Raw genomic sequence first — 16,655 nt, forward strand, 5'->3', positions numbered from 1 at the left:
AAGCAAAGCGCGGCTTGGTTTGGGGCTTTAGTCGGGACCGTCCCCCCTTTTCATTTATGTGACTTTTGTGTGGTAGGCTCCTGATTGTCTGATTGGCACAGGCTTCCTCCTGGTAGTAGCGATTTGCTTAGTTCAGTCTCATGTTCCGAAATAGGGATCTGTTAAAGGCCGTCTGTAATGGCCAGTAAGACCTGTGTGTCAATAAGCTGTAATTCCTTTAATTTCTAATGAGCAGTGATTTTTTTTTTTTCTTTTTTACTTGTTCAGTTAGCCACTTATTCTGATTCCCCATTTGTTCAGAATGCCCTCTTTTGAGGTGGCCTCATTAGGCCTAGGGTCTTGAAACACCCTTTCATAGGCTTATCAAGGTCTTCAGTTTTTTAATAGCCCTATGGCTATAAAGAAACATCAAGTCCCATCTAGGTGACGTTTAGGTGATACCTGAGTTAATTCTGCTAACTTGTTTTTTCCTTTGTTCAGGTTTTTCCTTGAAAAACAGTTACAGACATGTTACAGCCATCTTCTGTTTAACAGTCACTTTTGACAGGAATTTGATTTATTAATATTTGATCTAGAATCTGGTTTTGCTACTATGTCACACATATTCTTGTCTCTGCTTCCTAGAGCCAGTGTAATAGTTATGTCTTGCTGGTTCAGTAATTTTTTTTTTTGAAATCTGTTATAGTTGATATGTCAAGAAGTATTAGAAACTTAATATTTACATCCTTTGTGCATAATAAAGCAAACAAAGTTGACCATGGTGGTACAATTCCTAAGAAAACATTGTTTTGATGTTAGAGCTCTCTATATGTAGAACTGCTCTTTATCCTTGTGAGGCTTAATACAGTGAGGTTGCTCACTTTCTTGACCTTTGCTGGATTTGATCAATAAATATATGTCAACTTTTTTTCTTTTTAACTTGAGATTGTTAACTCATCTAATTCAATCCAGGTATTTATTTGTAGAACAGAGATTTTATTCTGTACAGATTAACACTCCTTATGGGTTTTTGCAGCTTTCCTGTCTTCATTTATTCTGGATTCAGTATGTTGGGAAGTAGTTGGAGTTGTGAAGCTGTGGAATGAGTGGTGTCGAACATCCAACACAACAAATGTCCTCCCAACAGATTCTTTCTGTTTGTTCTACCGATTAATATCAGATCCAACGGTAAGTGATTTATGCATTAATTCCTCTGTATTTGAGCTTTGTGAAAAAGAGAACAACCTTCATCCACCCCGACCCTGCTCAGCATTAATGCTTAACAAAGCATTAAAGCTGCAGTATTCCAAATTCATCTCATCAAAAACCCAGAGGATCATATTATACTTACTAAAACTATTTCAAGTTCTGATGCGTGAAGTTCAATACAAAGGGATGAATGACAGCCTGATTGCTTCACATCAATTGTGAATGAGAAATTTGTGTTCAAACAGAGTTGAAGAAGCCCAAGAAAACTGAACAGGTTGTTGCCTGCAGCCAAGTTGTCTTTACATGTGATTATGAGCTGTTGTTATGCTCTTTAAACCATTTGCTTATCAAATTTTATTTTCTTTTTTTTAGGTTTTGCTGTGCCAGTGCAGTTGCTATGTTGCTGAGGATCAGCAGTTCCAGTGGCTTGAAAAGGTAAAACCAGGAAGACAACAAGTAGAGCAATGAGATCTTAGGGGTGGGAATTTTCAATTTAGTGTAAGTGCCTTTTCCTTTCTGATATTCTAAATATGACAGTATTCTAAATAACTGGTTTTCGTGTGGGTTTCTTAAATATTCAACAAATGAAAAAATTTACTATCTCCAGATAATGTGAAATTCCTGTGCCAGTTGTATCAGTTGTATCTGCTGTAACTTATCAACTTCCTGAAGTTTCTGCCTTTGGACAGTTTCAGTTTTATTGCCTTTCGCTACTTTCCAAACCTTTCTGCTGTTTGGCTTAATTTTCTGTGGCTTGTTTCAGCTGCATTTCACTTCTGGAAGAATCCTTCTTTAAAAAAACAGCTGCATTTGTACAGCTGCCAAAGGATCAGCAGACAAAACTGTTGTGAAACTCATGGTGGATGGTATCTTCAGGAACGGGTGTGTTCTGTTCCTTTCACAAGGAGGAACTCTAAAGGCAGATGTCTCCAAAGCAGTATCTGTCCCATTTGTTCGTAGTATGCTAGGTGCCTTACCCCAGCATCAGTCAGGTGCATGAATGCTGCTGGGTCATTCAGGTCCCTCCAAATAGCATGCCATGGGCAGTGCACGAGAAGGATTCTGTGGCTGTGAGGAAGAACCATATGAGCATCCAAGTGGGAGTGAGCCAGAGAGATTATGGGAAGGCTGAGAGGGTGGAAAACTGGGTGATTTTGCTGAACAACACAGGGTTTTCAGACCCAAGTCTGTGGAAAGCCAGCCTCCTGTGGGTCCTTGGCTTGTTGGAGAGTTTTAATCCGCTTTGGTGGGGTGTAGTGGTTTGCTTTGAAGTTAGAAATCCCAGATCTAAAACATCTTTGGTTTGCTGTATTCCATGCGTTCTTGCACTTCATTTTGACTGGGATTACAAAAGACGGATAATTGTGGTTTTGCTGTCATCCCCACTTGTGTTTGTTGAGCTGTTTGCGCATACGTGTTATTTCAACCGTGAGTGTTTATGAACAGTAGGAGTATACAGTTTTACCAAGTCAATGTTCTTGAGTATTGTTAGACTTCATAGTTATTGGTACTTTTAAATGTACAGTAGCAACATTGTGCTGGTAATCTTCTGCTTCTAGCACGAGTTACAGAGCTGCATGCTTCGTAAATTCTGATTCACTGAGCTTCTTCGTGGTCTCCACGAGCCATTTTTACTTCTGTATGTGCTTTCTCAGTAAGTGATCACTGACCAAATGAGGACATACAGACTAAAGCTTTGCAGTAATGCATACCAGCCAGTGTTACCAGCAATGTAAATTGAAAATGTGTGCTTCTGAGAAGTTATATCAGTTTTGTGTTACAGTGATAACACTGATGTGAGGGAAAAGTCAGGTTCCCTTCTGTGATTAGTACCATATACAGAAACAGGAAAGTTTCTGTAATGTTTATCAAATTCCCCATTTCCTCGTTGATTATAAATTTGAAGAGGATAGTGTAAAGGGAAGATGCAGGTTTATTGTGCTTCTGCTCATTTTGACCTATGTTCTTTAAAAAGAGTGGACCACTCCACAGCATCTTGGTCCTTTCTGAAGGTGTGCAGTGGATCCAAAAGTATGTTTTGTACAATGTTTTTGAAAGTTCCTTCTGAATTTGAGGAAGGCTGCAGAAAAATTAAGGTTCTCTTTCTCTGTTCAACTTTAATATAATTAATTAAAAATTGAGTATTTACAATGAAGATGTTTTTTAAGTACTGTAGAAGATCTGGGGAGCACAATTTCAATTTCAAACATCTTGCAGCTTAGCAAGCTGTCTTCCTGTCATGAGCAGCCCCATTTTATTTGGGGTCCTTTTTCTTCCTACAATCACCCTGAGTAAAAACAGTAAGTCTTAATATATTTGTAGGTGAATAGAAAGTGCCAAAAATCTAAAGCCTCTCAAGAAAATCAGTAGACTTGCTGTTGTTTTTGGTTTTGTCGTTGTTTTGGTTTTTTTTTCCTAATCTCCTGCCCAAGAGCAATACAAGTGAAATTTTTACCTGATGGTTGTGATTCAAATTTTAGTTAGTCCTGCAAACTTGAATTAAACTGCCTTTTGCCATCTGCACTAAAATTCAAATGAATCTTTGTGGGTTTGTGCAGTTACTGTGAGAAGATAAATTTTGCTTACATATTAACATTTTTATTTCAGGTTTTTGGCCGAATGCAGAAAGAGGGCTTGCAAGTAACCATTCTTTCAACGTGTCCTGTAGCTGATTATAAAACTCAGGAATCCACTTTAACACTTCCATCTCCATTTCTGAAAGCCTTGAAGACAAAAGAATTTAAAGAGCACATCTGCTGCCCACTGCTGGAACAACCTAACATTGTGCGAGATCTCCCTGCTGCTGGTATTTTGCAGTTCTAGTTATTTATGAGGCTGCTGATGGCAACAGAAAATTCACTTTGAAGAGCATCCCACTGCAATTAGAATTTTTACTTAATTATGTGAACTGGCTAACAAGTTAGCTTTTTGAAAATGAACCCATAACAGTTTTGACTTCTTACGTGTTGCCTTCTAAAATAGGGACAAATTTCAAACCCACCCAAAAATCCTTTTACCCAGTATATGTGGGACATAAGTACTAGCAAATTCTTCAGTATAGCCTCACAAGGCATATTGTGTATTTGGATTTTGGGGCATACTTATTAACTGAAGTATGGTTTATTAATAAGTTTTTTTCATCTGATCATCCAAATTGAAGCACACAGTGTCTTTTCTGCATATTACAGGTAAAGCAGGTTTTGCAGTGTTGCTGATTGACTGATCTCATGTAAGAGTTAGATTCAGTTTTACTGTGTAATATGATAAACCCCCGAGGCTTTTCATTATAGAGTACCAATTAGTGTTAGAATTATGAGGAGAAATTTGTCTGGGAGGAGATAAAAGTGGATAGTTTTTCTAGAAAAAGTTTACCTTGTTCATACTTTGTTTTGAGTTTCTATGTTTGGTAGTGGGTTTGAGTATTTTGGGGGGTAAAGGGGCAAGGAGGTAAGGTTTGGTTTGTTTTTTTACAGGAGCTCATATTATTTTTGTTTACCAATAATATACAGCTTTCAGTTGAAGTATTTGCCTAGTAGAAATACCGGCTGCATTTTCCTAATTTTTGGTGGTTTATAGTCTTGTGTACCTGAGGAGTGAGGGATGACTGGTCTAGCAGTCAGCATCCCAAGTAGTTAACTTACAAACTTCCATGCTTTTGAAGTTCTGGCCATAACAGATGGGATTTTATACACAGAACTCAGACTTCTTAGCTGAATGTAACACGTGTTGTTTTTTGGTTTTTTTTTTTTTACTCGTATGCAGTTTTGAGTTATTGTCAAGTGTGGCAGATTCCTGCAGTGTTGTATCAGTGTTACACTGATGTCATCAAACTGGACACAGTTACAATTGAAGCATTCAAGCCTCTGCTTTCCTGTAAAACCCTGAAGAGTTTAGTGAAGGTAAAATTTCATATTTAAAAATTAATGGGAAGTTTGGTCTATTTTTGTCTGCCTTAAACGTCTTGCATTCTGTTGTGCCCTTATGAGGATTGAAAAATACATGAAAAATACATGAAAAATACAGACTGGAATGACAGAGAGCAATGATTTCTGGTATAGTACCTACAGAAAAATCTCATTGCAAGTTGCTTAGAAGTAGTGAATCTACAGCTTCCCTCAAAACTTCATTTTGACTTTTCAGGCTCTTCTAGTGACACATATATCAGGGAGTGTTTCTTGTGATTGTTAAAGCTACAGTTTAACAATCAGTTTAACACCTTTGGAAGTGTCTTGTGTTAAAACCTTAAAGTGTGTTATTTTACGTTCTATGTTCATATGCAAGGTGACTCTGTTCTAGCTCTGTGCCATACGTGAAAGCTTCTTAAGTAATTTATTTTGACTTCTAATTTCTGTCTGGAATGAAAAGACTGAATTTCTAAAGATAATTCTTAACTGTTGTGCACTAATCTATCAGCTCTGAAATAATGGCATTATAGCTACTAAAGTGAATGTTTTGCTTCTTTCTGAAAGTTTTTTTTATTGAAGTATAGTTTGTCCAAAACTCTCCTCACTTTTGCCAGCTGAACTTATATTTAAATGACAGAAGAGGTTTGTGTGTGCTGAAGTATTTATGTCAGCTTTAGATGTGGGAGTGGTGGGTTTTCCTTATAGCTTATGCTGGTCTACTAAATACATCTGACAGATGAGTGTGTAAATCTTTAAACACTGAAGGAAAACGGCAGCAAATAGTCAGGCTCTTCCTCTCATAAACAAGCAAGGAGAAATGCAAATGAACAAATCCCACTCTGTGGCTGAACTGCAAATTCCTTTGGAGTCTTTAGCAGGTCTCTGGATAGCTTTGTTCAGAAGACCTGAGTTTTGTTCACAGGTAACATTTTAATACGGCTGGTATTTAGAATAATAAAAATGGAGTAGAGGACAGTGAGACTTTTCTTCTTATCAGCAATGTAGCTAATGCTGATCATCTCTTCCTTTTCCTAGGATGTGTCTGAAAGCACAAAGATTTTGAAGAAATTACTGACAACCAATGAAACTCACAATAATATCTATATCTGAAGAAGACATTTATGACACAGACTGCGCTTTTGTAAGTTTGAGTTTCTTCTATAGAGGACGTTTTGGAATTGCAGGATTTTTTTCCAGTAGAATCCTTCCTTCTGCACTCAATTTTGTTACTTTCAAATTCATCCCTACAAGTACATGTTTCTTCTGCAGTGGCTTCGGAGACTTTCTTCTGGAGTGATTTTAGGAAAGATACCTTAAATAAAAAAAGAGCTTCTTTTCTTCCTCCTGAAGGGATAGTCTTACCTAAATGTATACCTTTTATATATAAAACAGGAAACACATTTAAGGAATTCTGTCTGTATCTAACAAGAACACCTATTTTTTACTTTTTGAGACACAAAAGTTTTCCTAAGATTTGGTCCTCTTTAAAGATTTGTCTGGAATGGAGAAAATATGCTCCACATCTTTTTACATACACAGAGAATTATATGTATTTATGTATGAATGGTACATACATATGTCTGCATGTACATTTTTTCTTATGTATGTATTGATACAAAAGACAGTAAGTAGAGTACAGTTAATACCTTTAAAAGACTTACTGGTGGAAAGTAATCTTAATCTTGCTCTACAGATGAGCAGGAGGCAGGAATGTGAAGCTGTTTTGAACTGCATGGAAGGGCTGTGGCTTGGATGCACCGAGTAGACTGTCACAGACATTCAGGTTGCTGCCTCCTGTGTGTCTGGCAGGAGCAGAGACGTGCCCACAGTCAGATGCCACAGCTCCTGGTTTGCAGCACCTTGGTGAGAACTCACCTTTGTTGGCAGTTTCAGCTTCAGACATTGAGCAGGAGCCACAGAGGTGCAGGAGAATTCCCTGCTGTCACTCACAGTGTGGGCACCTCTCCTGGTGAAACTGGGTGGTAGCAGCTCTCGGGCTGCTTCAGCTGGATTAGCCGGGGTAAGCAGATTTGATCTATCCACTTTAAAACTCTGAATTGCTGGCAATGGTAGGAATAGTATCCCTTATGCAGAGTGTGTGATTTTTAGAGGAAAGTAAAAGTTCAGGTTTCAGGGTGTCTCAAAAAATTCCCTGAAAGTTGGTAATGGTTTCAATGATGTATTTAAAATATTTCTTAGAATTGACATGCAGTTCTGACTTGTATATACCTTCTGTTTAACATTTTGTTCAAGAAGATGGTGTTAAAGAGTATTTCTGTTGCTACCAGGTATTTCACTGGTGTCACTACACAGAGATCTTTAGATTGCATGTAGCTTATCCCTTTGGAACAAACATCTGTCAGCTTCAAAGTTTTCTGCTTTGACTGACAGTGGATGTGAAGTGGATATCTTTGAACAGTGTATTCCATTAACAGAACTCTTATCCCTTCAGATTTGAAAGTGGTCATCTTAGTCAACATCCACTGAAACAAGCAACCCTGGCTTGAGCAGGTCCATTACAACTTCTGTTTTGGGAATTTCTTGAATGGAGGCTTTGTCAGAGTTTCAACGGTATTAGAACGTTCTTGATGTGAATATCAAGTTGCATATAAGAAGTTGATTTAAGTTTTTGTTCATGTAATTGCAGATAAGCAAGAAACTGTTGCATTAGGTGGTACTGTGTTTTGGAACAAACTCAAGCATGAAGTACAGGACGTGGTTCCTTCTCTTTGTGTTTTTTTCTCCATTTCTGCACAGCATTTTAATTAAAACCTGTTTGTGCTCTAAGCTGAGACTTCTGTTGCTCTGAAAGTTGCACATTGGCTGCACTGTTTTCTTGCTTGCATACTGAACGTGTTTGATTCACTTCTTCCTGCGTGCCAGCAGCAGAGGCACTGGTACTGTGCACAAAAGCATGAGCCCAGATGTTCTTTTTGGAGCCCAAGCCTTTTGCAGCACTAAAGCAGGGGATTCACACCCTGAAGGCTGCTCTCAGAGGTTGCCATCCAGCAGCGTGCTCCCTGAACCTTGCTCACGTACCTCTCTGTTCCCACTGCACAAGAGAGATGAGGTAGAAAAGAGCTTTATTCTTTGATCAGTCCATCCTTGAAGTCAACACATGATGCATGTCTTTTCCCCCTTCCTATGTGAAGGTTTCATCTTGCTGCATGGCTCTGGCACAGCTTTCTAGATTCCAGCCTTCTCATACTGGCAGCAAGCACTTTAAGCTGCACCCTGCAAATTGTGCTTTGTTGCCAAAGCCTCAGAAGAAGAGCCTTATTTATGGCATGTAATTTTACAATTTCTGTGCTAAAAACTATTCAAATGTTTGGGAAGTCAGGTAGGTAAATTTCAGGAAGATCCTGCACGTTTGCCCTGCAAATTTAAATTCAGTCTCAGCCCAGTGCCTGAAGACATTTTCATCTTGAGTGAGAGTGTTAACGTGCTTTTTCCCACATAAAGCTACCCTGTGTAAGGGGCACTGCTTGCTTATGAAAACTGTCTGCCTCCCACCCTGCCCACTCTGTGCTGGCAACTGGCAAGGAGGAAGCTCAGGATGAGGGTGCTGGTTTTGTTTCTTCCCCATGTTGGAGGGCACGATAACTGAGGCACACAAGAAAAGAAGCAAAGAGAGGGAATTTGTCTCTGCCTCAACTTTTCTTTCACAATCCTGGGCAAGCCCCATAGATGGCAATTGGACATGCAGCTGGTATGTATGTGTGTATTCTGCAGGTGAACGAGCTGAGGTACCTAAGACCTGACTTGCTGACATGTTGAGCACTCAGAAAATGAGCTTTAAGAGCAAAGCTGGATCAGGATGCTGAAGGCACACAAAATTACTACAGTGAAACTTGAAAATGCTTAAAATGCAAGTAATAAAAAAGATTCCTTTATAAAGGCAAGCATTTTCTTCAACCTCGTGTTCCCAGTCTTTTGCCATGTTCTGTTTTGTGCCTAAAACATTGAAGAATTCAAATGAGCTTGGGATGGAAGTAGAGATTCGTGACATTTTTCAGTGCAATCGGTTCTGCATTTTTTTTCCCTTTAAATATTTTAGACTAAAATTTTTGACAGCTGCTGCACATAACAGCAACCAGCATTGCTGGGTGCCTCTATCTGGTCGAATGAGACCAGAGCTTTGAGATGAGCACTCAGATGCTGTTCATAGATACCCTATGGTAGTTCATGGGGAAAAGTAGGTGAGAATTCCAAGGGATAAAAACACAAAAGTGCTTGTTTTGCTTTGATACCAAGGTATTCTGAGGTGTCTTCAGTGAGGGAAGAACACAATAGACCCCCAACAGTTTGCATGTGGAAGAAAGTTAAAGGTTAAATGGCAGGCTATAGTCTTCAGTTTTTCACTTCCAAGTAATTGCATAATCAAATGTTTAAAGGTTCTTTGTATAGGATATTGTCTGGGTAGTTGCTTTAAAATAGAAAACGTTTTGAAAGGATGGTGATGTACCTTCAAAGATAGCATAAGCATTTACTGAACAGACTGTGGGTTGTTCCCCTGTGCTTTAGTCAGAGGATTACAGCGTGCGTTCATACACCAAACCCACTGTATTGCTCATGTTCAGGATTGATAATTCTTCTCTTAGGTCAAATTTGGACTTGGATCCTTTCTCATAAAGAGAAATGAAAGCTGTCTTTTTTCCCATCTGCTCTATAGAATTCAAAGCCTATCTGCTGCTTCATAGGGAATTAACAGAATGGAGTCACAGTCGCTAAAGGCAGCAATTTGGTCACTGGACAGATGAACAGTTAATGAACAGCCTCACTTATGAAAGAGTAAACCTGTGTGTAAAAAGGTTGTAGCTGGAAGGTTGTATGAGAACAGAGGCAACCAGTAAGGAAAAGGTGAGAGCACAGTACAAAAAAACCTTAGAGCTGATCATCCTATAAAATTAGGGGTTTAGGTGGTGGTTGTGAAATCAAAGTAGGGTGTAAGGTGAGTTTACTGTTCTCTGCTGGCTCTGAGTAACTTTCTCACAGGTCACAAAGAGTCCCTTTGTGCTGTTCACTTTGTGCTTTGTGCTCAACTCGCTTCTGAAGCAGATTGGAAAAGGTGGGTTTTGTGCAGAGTAAGCACAGTGAGCAAGTACAAAAAAACAAACCTGGCTATTTCCACCCTTAAACCCTGGAGGACACTTGCAAGAAACCCTGCAGATGCTGTCAGAAACAGGCAGTTCTTTTGTTAAGTACTTAGAAAGTGCTGGTGCGAAAATTATTCAAGCTGAAACCAGAACTAAGAGTGCCTACCATAGCTCTGTCAGGTTGTTGGAGTCTTTTTCAACGTGGTAGTAAGCAAGCACGCTGGATACAGCCTTGTAGTGCCATGTGTGAGGGGATGCTCTGCAACAGTGGATTGAACAGAAGAGCAATTCAGCACCTCCCCTTAGAGTTTTTACTTTTTCGTGTTCTCCCACTTCTCTGTGACCTATATGAGAGTATCTGTGAGGAATTTTTAATGAGTATTGAAATTTAGTAGTGTTTTTTTTTTTTTTAACAAGAAATAGTCTGTGGGGGTTTTAGTAAAGAAAGTTATAGCCAGGTGTTGTGGTAAGCATATCTTTATGAACATGAACTTCATCTCCTACAAGGCCTATTGCAGAGATAAAAAAACATGTATGAATCCCCACTGGTCCTAGCTGACACCCTGTCTAGCAAGTAAAGAAACTCTAGGTGGTGCAGGTTTGTCCAGCATAATTTTCAGTGAAGATTTTGTTGGCTCTAGCTGTGAATGCTCTGGTTTGTGTACTGCTGGACAATGATTGTATTATTTGCTTTTCTGTACAACTCAGTCTGGAGCTGACTGAGAGATCACCTAATCAAAACTGCAGGTTGTTTTATTCTATGGTGTTCATTCATGGCAATGCCACATTCTAAAGCTTGCATAAATTTTAGTTTTTCACTAACTTGTTCAATTAATTTAAATTAATTGTCTTTAAAATTTAATTATTGTCTTTTTAAAATACCTGGGTGGAAATATTACCCCAAGTCAATGCTGAAGATCAGATTTCATCTCTGCTCAATTCTGAGGTAGTTTGTGACTCTGTTCTGATTCGGGCTCAGGTATATCTGATGTTATTCTGCTTAAAGCAGTAAAAGTCCTATACCCGTACTTGATGTGGTTTTCCTGAATGTCCTCAAAATTATTTGTGTTGGAAAGTAAATAATTTATGAAGAGGATGGCTGACAGCAGGTGGGTCTGCAGCATGAGGCTCCCCCATCACCTAGTATCATTCCAGCTTCCCTTTGCATGTGCGTTATTCCCTGTCCCAGATGGGGATCGTGCCTTCGCAGGGATCACCTGGAAGCACAAAGACATACTCTGGCTCTTAGGAAGTAAAGCAGCAGATGTGCTGGCTGAGATCTCAGACCCAAGAAGCTCAGGTGGTGCTCCTCGAACTAATGGCATCTCTTTCTATACTGGGGGACAGAGGGAATACAGTGCGGCAACTCTTCTCCCTCCCAGCAGTATAGGTAGTGCTTCTCCCAAAGAAAGTGCAAAAGTTCCTGCACCAAAAAGCACTTTCTGTGGTCTTCAGAACAGCCCAGTAAAACCACAGGCTGCAGAAGTGGGTTTCCGTGTTGCACATGCGGGTGTGAATCATTTACTTCCTTCCAGAGAGGACCCAAACTCCCCAGCCGTGTCCCCAGAGCTCTGTACCACGCCAGCCCATCAGGCAACAAGTTTGTGTTGGCTCATTAAGAGCAACTCGCTCAAAATTGGAATAAATACTGAGTCTTAATTACTAGAAGTAGGACTCTTTAACAGCACATTTATTTAGCTTTGTCTCATTTAACTTTGACTCATTTAGCTTTCACATTACTTTGTGAACAAAGGAGGATCAAAAGCAGTTTGACTTTATATGCCTCAGTTTTCACTCTGCATTATGCTTTCAGCATGCACATCAAGTTAGATATTAAAATTAAGGACAGTTGGTAAAGGTCTTGACTTAATCAGTATGGGATAGAGAAAGTAACGCTGTAATACTCATGGAAACAGTCGCTTGTCTGAAGGTATCTTGCCTTAACTTTGTACATCACCTCTGCCTAGGTAGGGGATGCTGCAAAGTGTTTCTGCAGAGGAGCCTGCTGCCACAGTTGTGATGCTGTGTAGCAAGCCTGTCATGTTTTGAAAGTGGCCTTTAATGTTTGAACTTCCAGCAAGCCAGCCTCGTGTTTTCTAGTGGTGACATGTGGCTTCCAGACTTTAAAATGGAATACATGTTATGAAAATGCATGAGTGTTGAATTTAAACCATATTTTAATAATTTGGCCACCTGTACCATATCCCAGTAATCTTAAAATAGAGAACTTGAGATCCTCTGTAAAATTATTTGTAGCAGATGTTAAATCTTTGGTGTATTCTACACATTTACACGCTGGGGGACAGATATTAAACATTAGCCTTACAAAAATAACCCAAACCATATTTATTTCAAAGAATTAGAATGGTTCATAGCAGGAAGTGGATGCAGGAAGCTTAGTCCATTGTTGTGGTTTGTTTTAAAGGTGTGCTCAAAATGGGATGAAAAAAAGTTTCAGTTGTTGCTGCAGTTGGACAAAATTATTTGAGTGTTTAAAAGATAAAAAGCCTTTCTTTTTTCCTTCCAGCAACTTTCTCAGCTGTTATATTTCTAGTCCAGCTTTTTTTTTTTTTTTTTTCCCCCCCTTAGTAGTACACTTTAACTCTCTGACCTTCAAGATGTTATAATGGGGCACTAAACCCGAAGTGTCAAACCCATTCTCTGATGATTGAAAAATTATCCGTCTGATCAGAACTTGTGAGCCAGAAATGAAAAACTTGCTGGCAAGAGGCGAACGTTGTAGTCTGAGGTGACTTGGTAATGAGCCTCTTTAGTAGCAAAGTGAAGTGCTGCTTTTAAAAATAAAAACATTGTCAGCAAGCAATGGCAGTTGCTGTAGTCTCTGTTGATGTAGCTAGCTCCAGGTGTGCAAACTCTCAGTTGGCTTCAGAAACTGTGACACTTCTGAAATAGGAAGTTTCAGGGTGTTTTTGGTTGCCTCCTGAGTTTTTGAGTTCACCCTATAACTAGGAGGGCTGGACTTTTCCTTACTTACTTTGTGATGAAAGTTAAGGTTATGGCCAAGTCACATGTTTCCAGGAGCTAGGACTTTAGGAGAATCAGTAAATATGTCATAACACAGCAATAAAAGGAAGACAAGCTCCTACCCACTGCCTCAGCTACTGCCTCTGTAGGAAAGCTCTCCTCTGGATTCTTCACCTTGGGACAAATACCACTTGGAATGCTTGCCCCACTCTACCATTTTCTCTCCAGTTTTCTCTCACATCCACCTCTCAGTCTGCTCACTCTCTGCTGGTTGTGGAGGCTTCAGTTTTGCCTCTGTTAGTCCAAAGACAGTTTGGCCATAACTTTGGGAAGAGAAGAGCATGCACAGGTGTAACTGTTTTGTCTCACCTGCTTCAACCTCAGGGAACTAATCCAGGATGAGGAGTGGGAAGGCAAGGTGCCCAGCCTTGAGCCAGACTTGACATGTTTTGCTCAAAAAGCAGAGTGGAATCCTTTAGAGGCTGTTGTCTAATTAAAACTAGGCATTCGCTGCATTTTTTTGAGCTTACAAAGGAAATACCAGTGAACTGTTCTGGCTGGTGTGGTTAGGGGTTGCCACTGAAAGTCTGGTTTAGGGAGTGAACAGTATGAGTGCCGCTGTGCTGGAGCTAATGAAGGTACGCCTGGGTGTCTTTTCTTGCAGCAGGTGCAGTGTCAACCTGGATGTGAGCTTTGTGTTTCCAAAGGAGAATGGACCAAGGGTGTTATGCAGGCAAAAAAAAAATATATGCAGCTGGAGACAGGGCAAATTTTTCCTTTTTTATCATAAATGAGTGCACAACTTTTTTAATTATTAGAATAAAAATGCGTCATCCTGTAACTTTGCACTGCATGAGGTGATGTTGAAATGAGTGGTAGCCTCTGCCTTACCCTGAAAGAAACTGAAACAAAGGTGCTTTTTTTTTGTTCTGAATTATAGTGAATGTAAACACGTATGTATTTATGGATTTGCATAATCACTTGCAGACTTTTGGCATGTAAACATTAATTTACAGTTGCTGAGATTGTTTGAGAGGCCTTTGGACACTTACAGCTTCTGATCTTTTGCACAAAGTGTTACGTTTCTTTTGAAGGCTGGTTTACTTCTCCAGTTAGATCATCACAAGCAACAATCAAGATCTCTATTTTGATTTCTTGGCTATATAGTTTAAGATTAAAGATGCCTGTTAAGACTCAGTAAATGGGAACAGTAATGTCAGCTGATGGTGTTCAAGTTACTACTGTGCATAACCAACTCCTCTCAGCGCCAGAGCACCAGCTAACCAACCCAAACATCAATTTCAAAGGAAAAAAAAAAAAAAAAGCAAAGGTACGAGGAAATGGGCGTTCAAACAAGGGTAGTACATGAGCAGTACTGTTACCCCCACCTAGAGCGCTATGTTCAGCCCTGGGGCTGCCAACATGAGGACATGGATTTGCTCAAGCAGGTCCAGAAGAGGGCCATGAAGATGATCAGGGGGCTGGAGTACATCCTTTACGAGGACAGGTTCAGAGGGTTGGGGTTGTTCAACCTGGAGAAGAGAATGCTCTGGGGAGACGTTATTGTGGCCTTTCACTACTTAAAGGGGGCCTACAGGGAAGATGGGAAGGGACTCTTCATCAGGGAGTGTACTGATAGGGTGAGGGGCAGTGATTTTAACCTGGAAAGGGTTAGATTTAGATTTGGTATTGGGAAAAAATTCTTTACTGTGAAGATGGTGAGGAACTGGAACAAGTAGCCTGGAGCAGAAAAGTTGTGGATGCCCTCTCCCTGGAAGGGTTCAAGGCCAGGTTAGATGGGGCTTTGAGCAACCTGCTGTAGTGGAAGGTGTCCCTGCACATGGCAGAGGGTTTGGAACTAGATGATCTTTAAGGTCCTTTCCAACCCAAACCATTTTATGAACCTAATTCAAAATGAAAAGACAAAAAAGTGAAACTGGGTGGTTCAAGTATCAATTCCTGTCTTGATTGAGAACTGCCTATGTTCTGCTAGATCCAGACAGGATCCGGGAGTTACACCATCTCTGATGGGTATGTGACATGTTTGAGTTTCTCTGGACCCCTCTCTTATTCCCTTTAACTTTGGTGCTTCAAAAATGTTTTGGATTTGGCACTCATGCTCAAACCCTCTGAGCAGGGCACACAGGCACTTTTATCTGGACAATCGTGGACCCAGAAGGTCAGGGCCCAAAATTCTCCAGTGGTACATCTGTAGGTCAGGATGGTGTTGGTAGGAACTTAGTATTTCAAGTAGGGTCAGCCCTGGTATTAGCAGTAGGGAGGTGTGCAGGGTAGAGGCATGCAGGAGTCTTCTTACAAGGGACTTCCAGGAAGAGCAAACGGGAGTGTTTGGGGCTAGTCAAAGCTGTAATGAAATATTGCTATTATTATTTTCCCAAAAGGTTTTTTCTCAGAGTTAGTGTAAATGCTGTTGATTTCTGTGGGCTTTGGTACAGTTTTCCTTGTGTGTAAATCTTCTGTGAATTTAATAAACACAAAATTGCTGCTTTGGTTTTAATATTACTGAAGACATGAACTGAATATGTAGAAATACAGAGGGCCAGTGAAACAGCTCCTGAACTGTCACCAGCAAAAAGGAAGGCTGTAAATCTTGAAGAGTTAATGTGGAAAAGCTAATGCCTTTTTCACAAATAAAGGCTTAAAAAAATCTATTCCCTATATCTTTAAAATCATAAAGTTAAGAAATGAAAAATCAGCTAGTAGCTCATGAGATGAGAAAACGGAGGATCTCACCCCTAAAAAACCTCAGCAATAAAACCCATGGGTAGACCTGTGCTTTAGCTCCCTGGATACTGCTTCTGCACAAAACGCTTCTGTCCTGGAAACATTGCAGCAGCTAATTAGCAGTACGAAAAGCAACCTTGGTGAGTGTCAGGCGGCTGGATGGACGGTGCTTTGGCATGTTCAATTATTTCCTTCTTTCTTTGCCCTCAGAGTTGAAACGGTCATGGATATTTCTTTTCTCCTTCACTGACTGAAGCAAAACAATAATAAAACCCACAAAATAACCTTGGTAAAGTGGCTGTAAAAACATGTTAAAAACAAGTGTTGCTTTCTCAACAAAATGAAAATTAAAAAGTATTTAAAAGAGGTTTTTTTATGTTAATGTTTTAATGGGGTTCTTAATTCTTTCTTTCTTTTTTATTATTGATAGAAAAGTTTGATTTGTTTTCTGTTTAAGTATTCATTTTCACTGTTTTGCTGTGTAAATCCAGACACATTTGGCCTTATTTTCTCTTTTTTTTAAAAAGAAGAAAAAAAGTAAAGGTATGCAAACGTGCCAAATGTTGGGGGGGAGGGTTGATGTGTTTTTGTGTCAAGACGAGTTAAGATCACCATAAATTCAGGGAATCCTTTAGATGCCATTCCCATATTATTGTGTTTCCCGCTGTCTGAAGGTGCCCCCCGTTGCGGGGCGGAGAGGGGACGGGGGGGACGGGACACCTTTGGGTGACAGGAG

General features: G+C 39.9%; 1 protein-coding gene across 1 annotated transcript in view; it reads left to right on the forward strand.

Moving 5' to 3' along the window:
• PSMG1 (proteasome (prosome, macropain) assembly chaperone 1) overlaps positions 1 to 6,287 on the forward strand; it is a gene marked incomplete at its 5' end in the record, with an annotated part of 6,480 nt that extends 193 nt beyond the window's left edge. Inside the window, 5 exons of the mRNA XM_008936748.1 lie at positions 1,016 to 1,167; positions 1,561 to 1,623; positions 3,796 to 3,994; positions 4,951 to 5,087; positions 6,129 to 6,287. Of these exons, the coding sequence (XP_008934996.1) occupies positions 1,016 to 1,167; positions 1,561 to 1,623; positions 3,796 to 3,994; positions 4,951 to 5,087; positions 6,129 to 6,203 (626 nt within the window). The remainder of the gene's footprint in view (positions 1 to 1,015; positions 1,168 to 1,560; positions 1,624 to 3,795; positions 3,995 to 4,950; positions 5,088 to 6,128) is intronic.
• Between the last annotated feature and the right edge of the window lie 10,368 nt (positions 6,288 to 16,655).

The sequence above is a fragment of the Merops nubicus genome, unplaced genomic scaffold, assembly GCF_000691845.1.
Source record: "Merops nubicus isolate BGI_N331 unplaced genomic scaffold, ASM69184v1 scaffold38683, whole genome shotgun sequence".
Classification (NCBI taxonomy): Eukaryota; Metazoa; Chordata; class Aves; order Coraciiformes; family Meropidae; genus Merops; species Merops nubicus.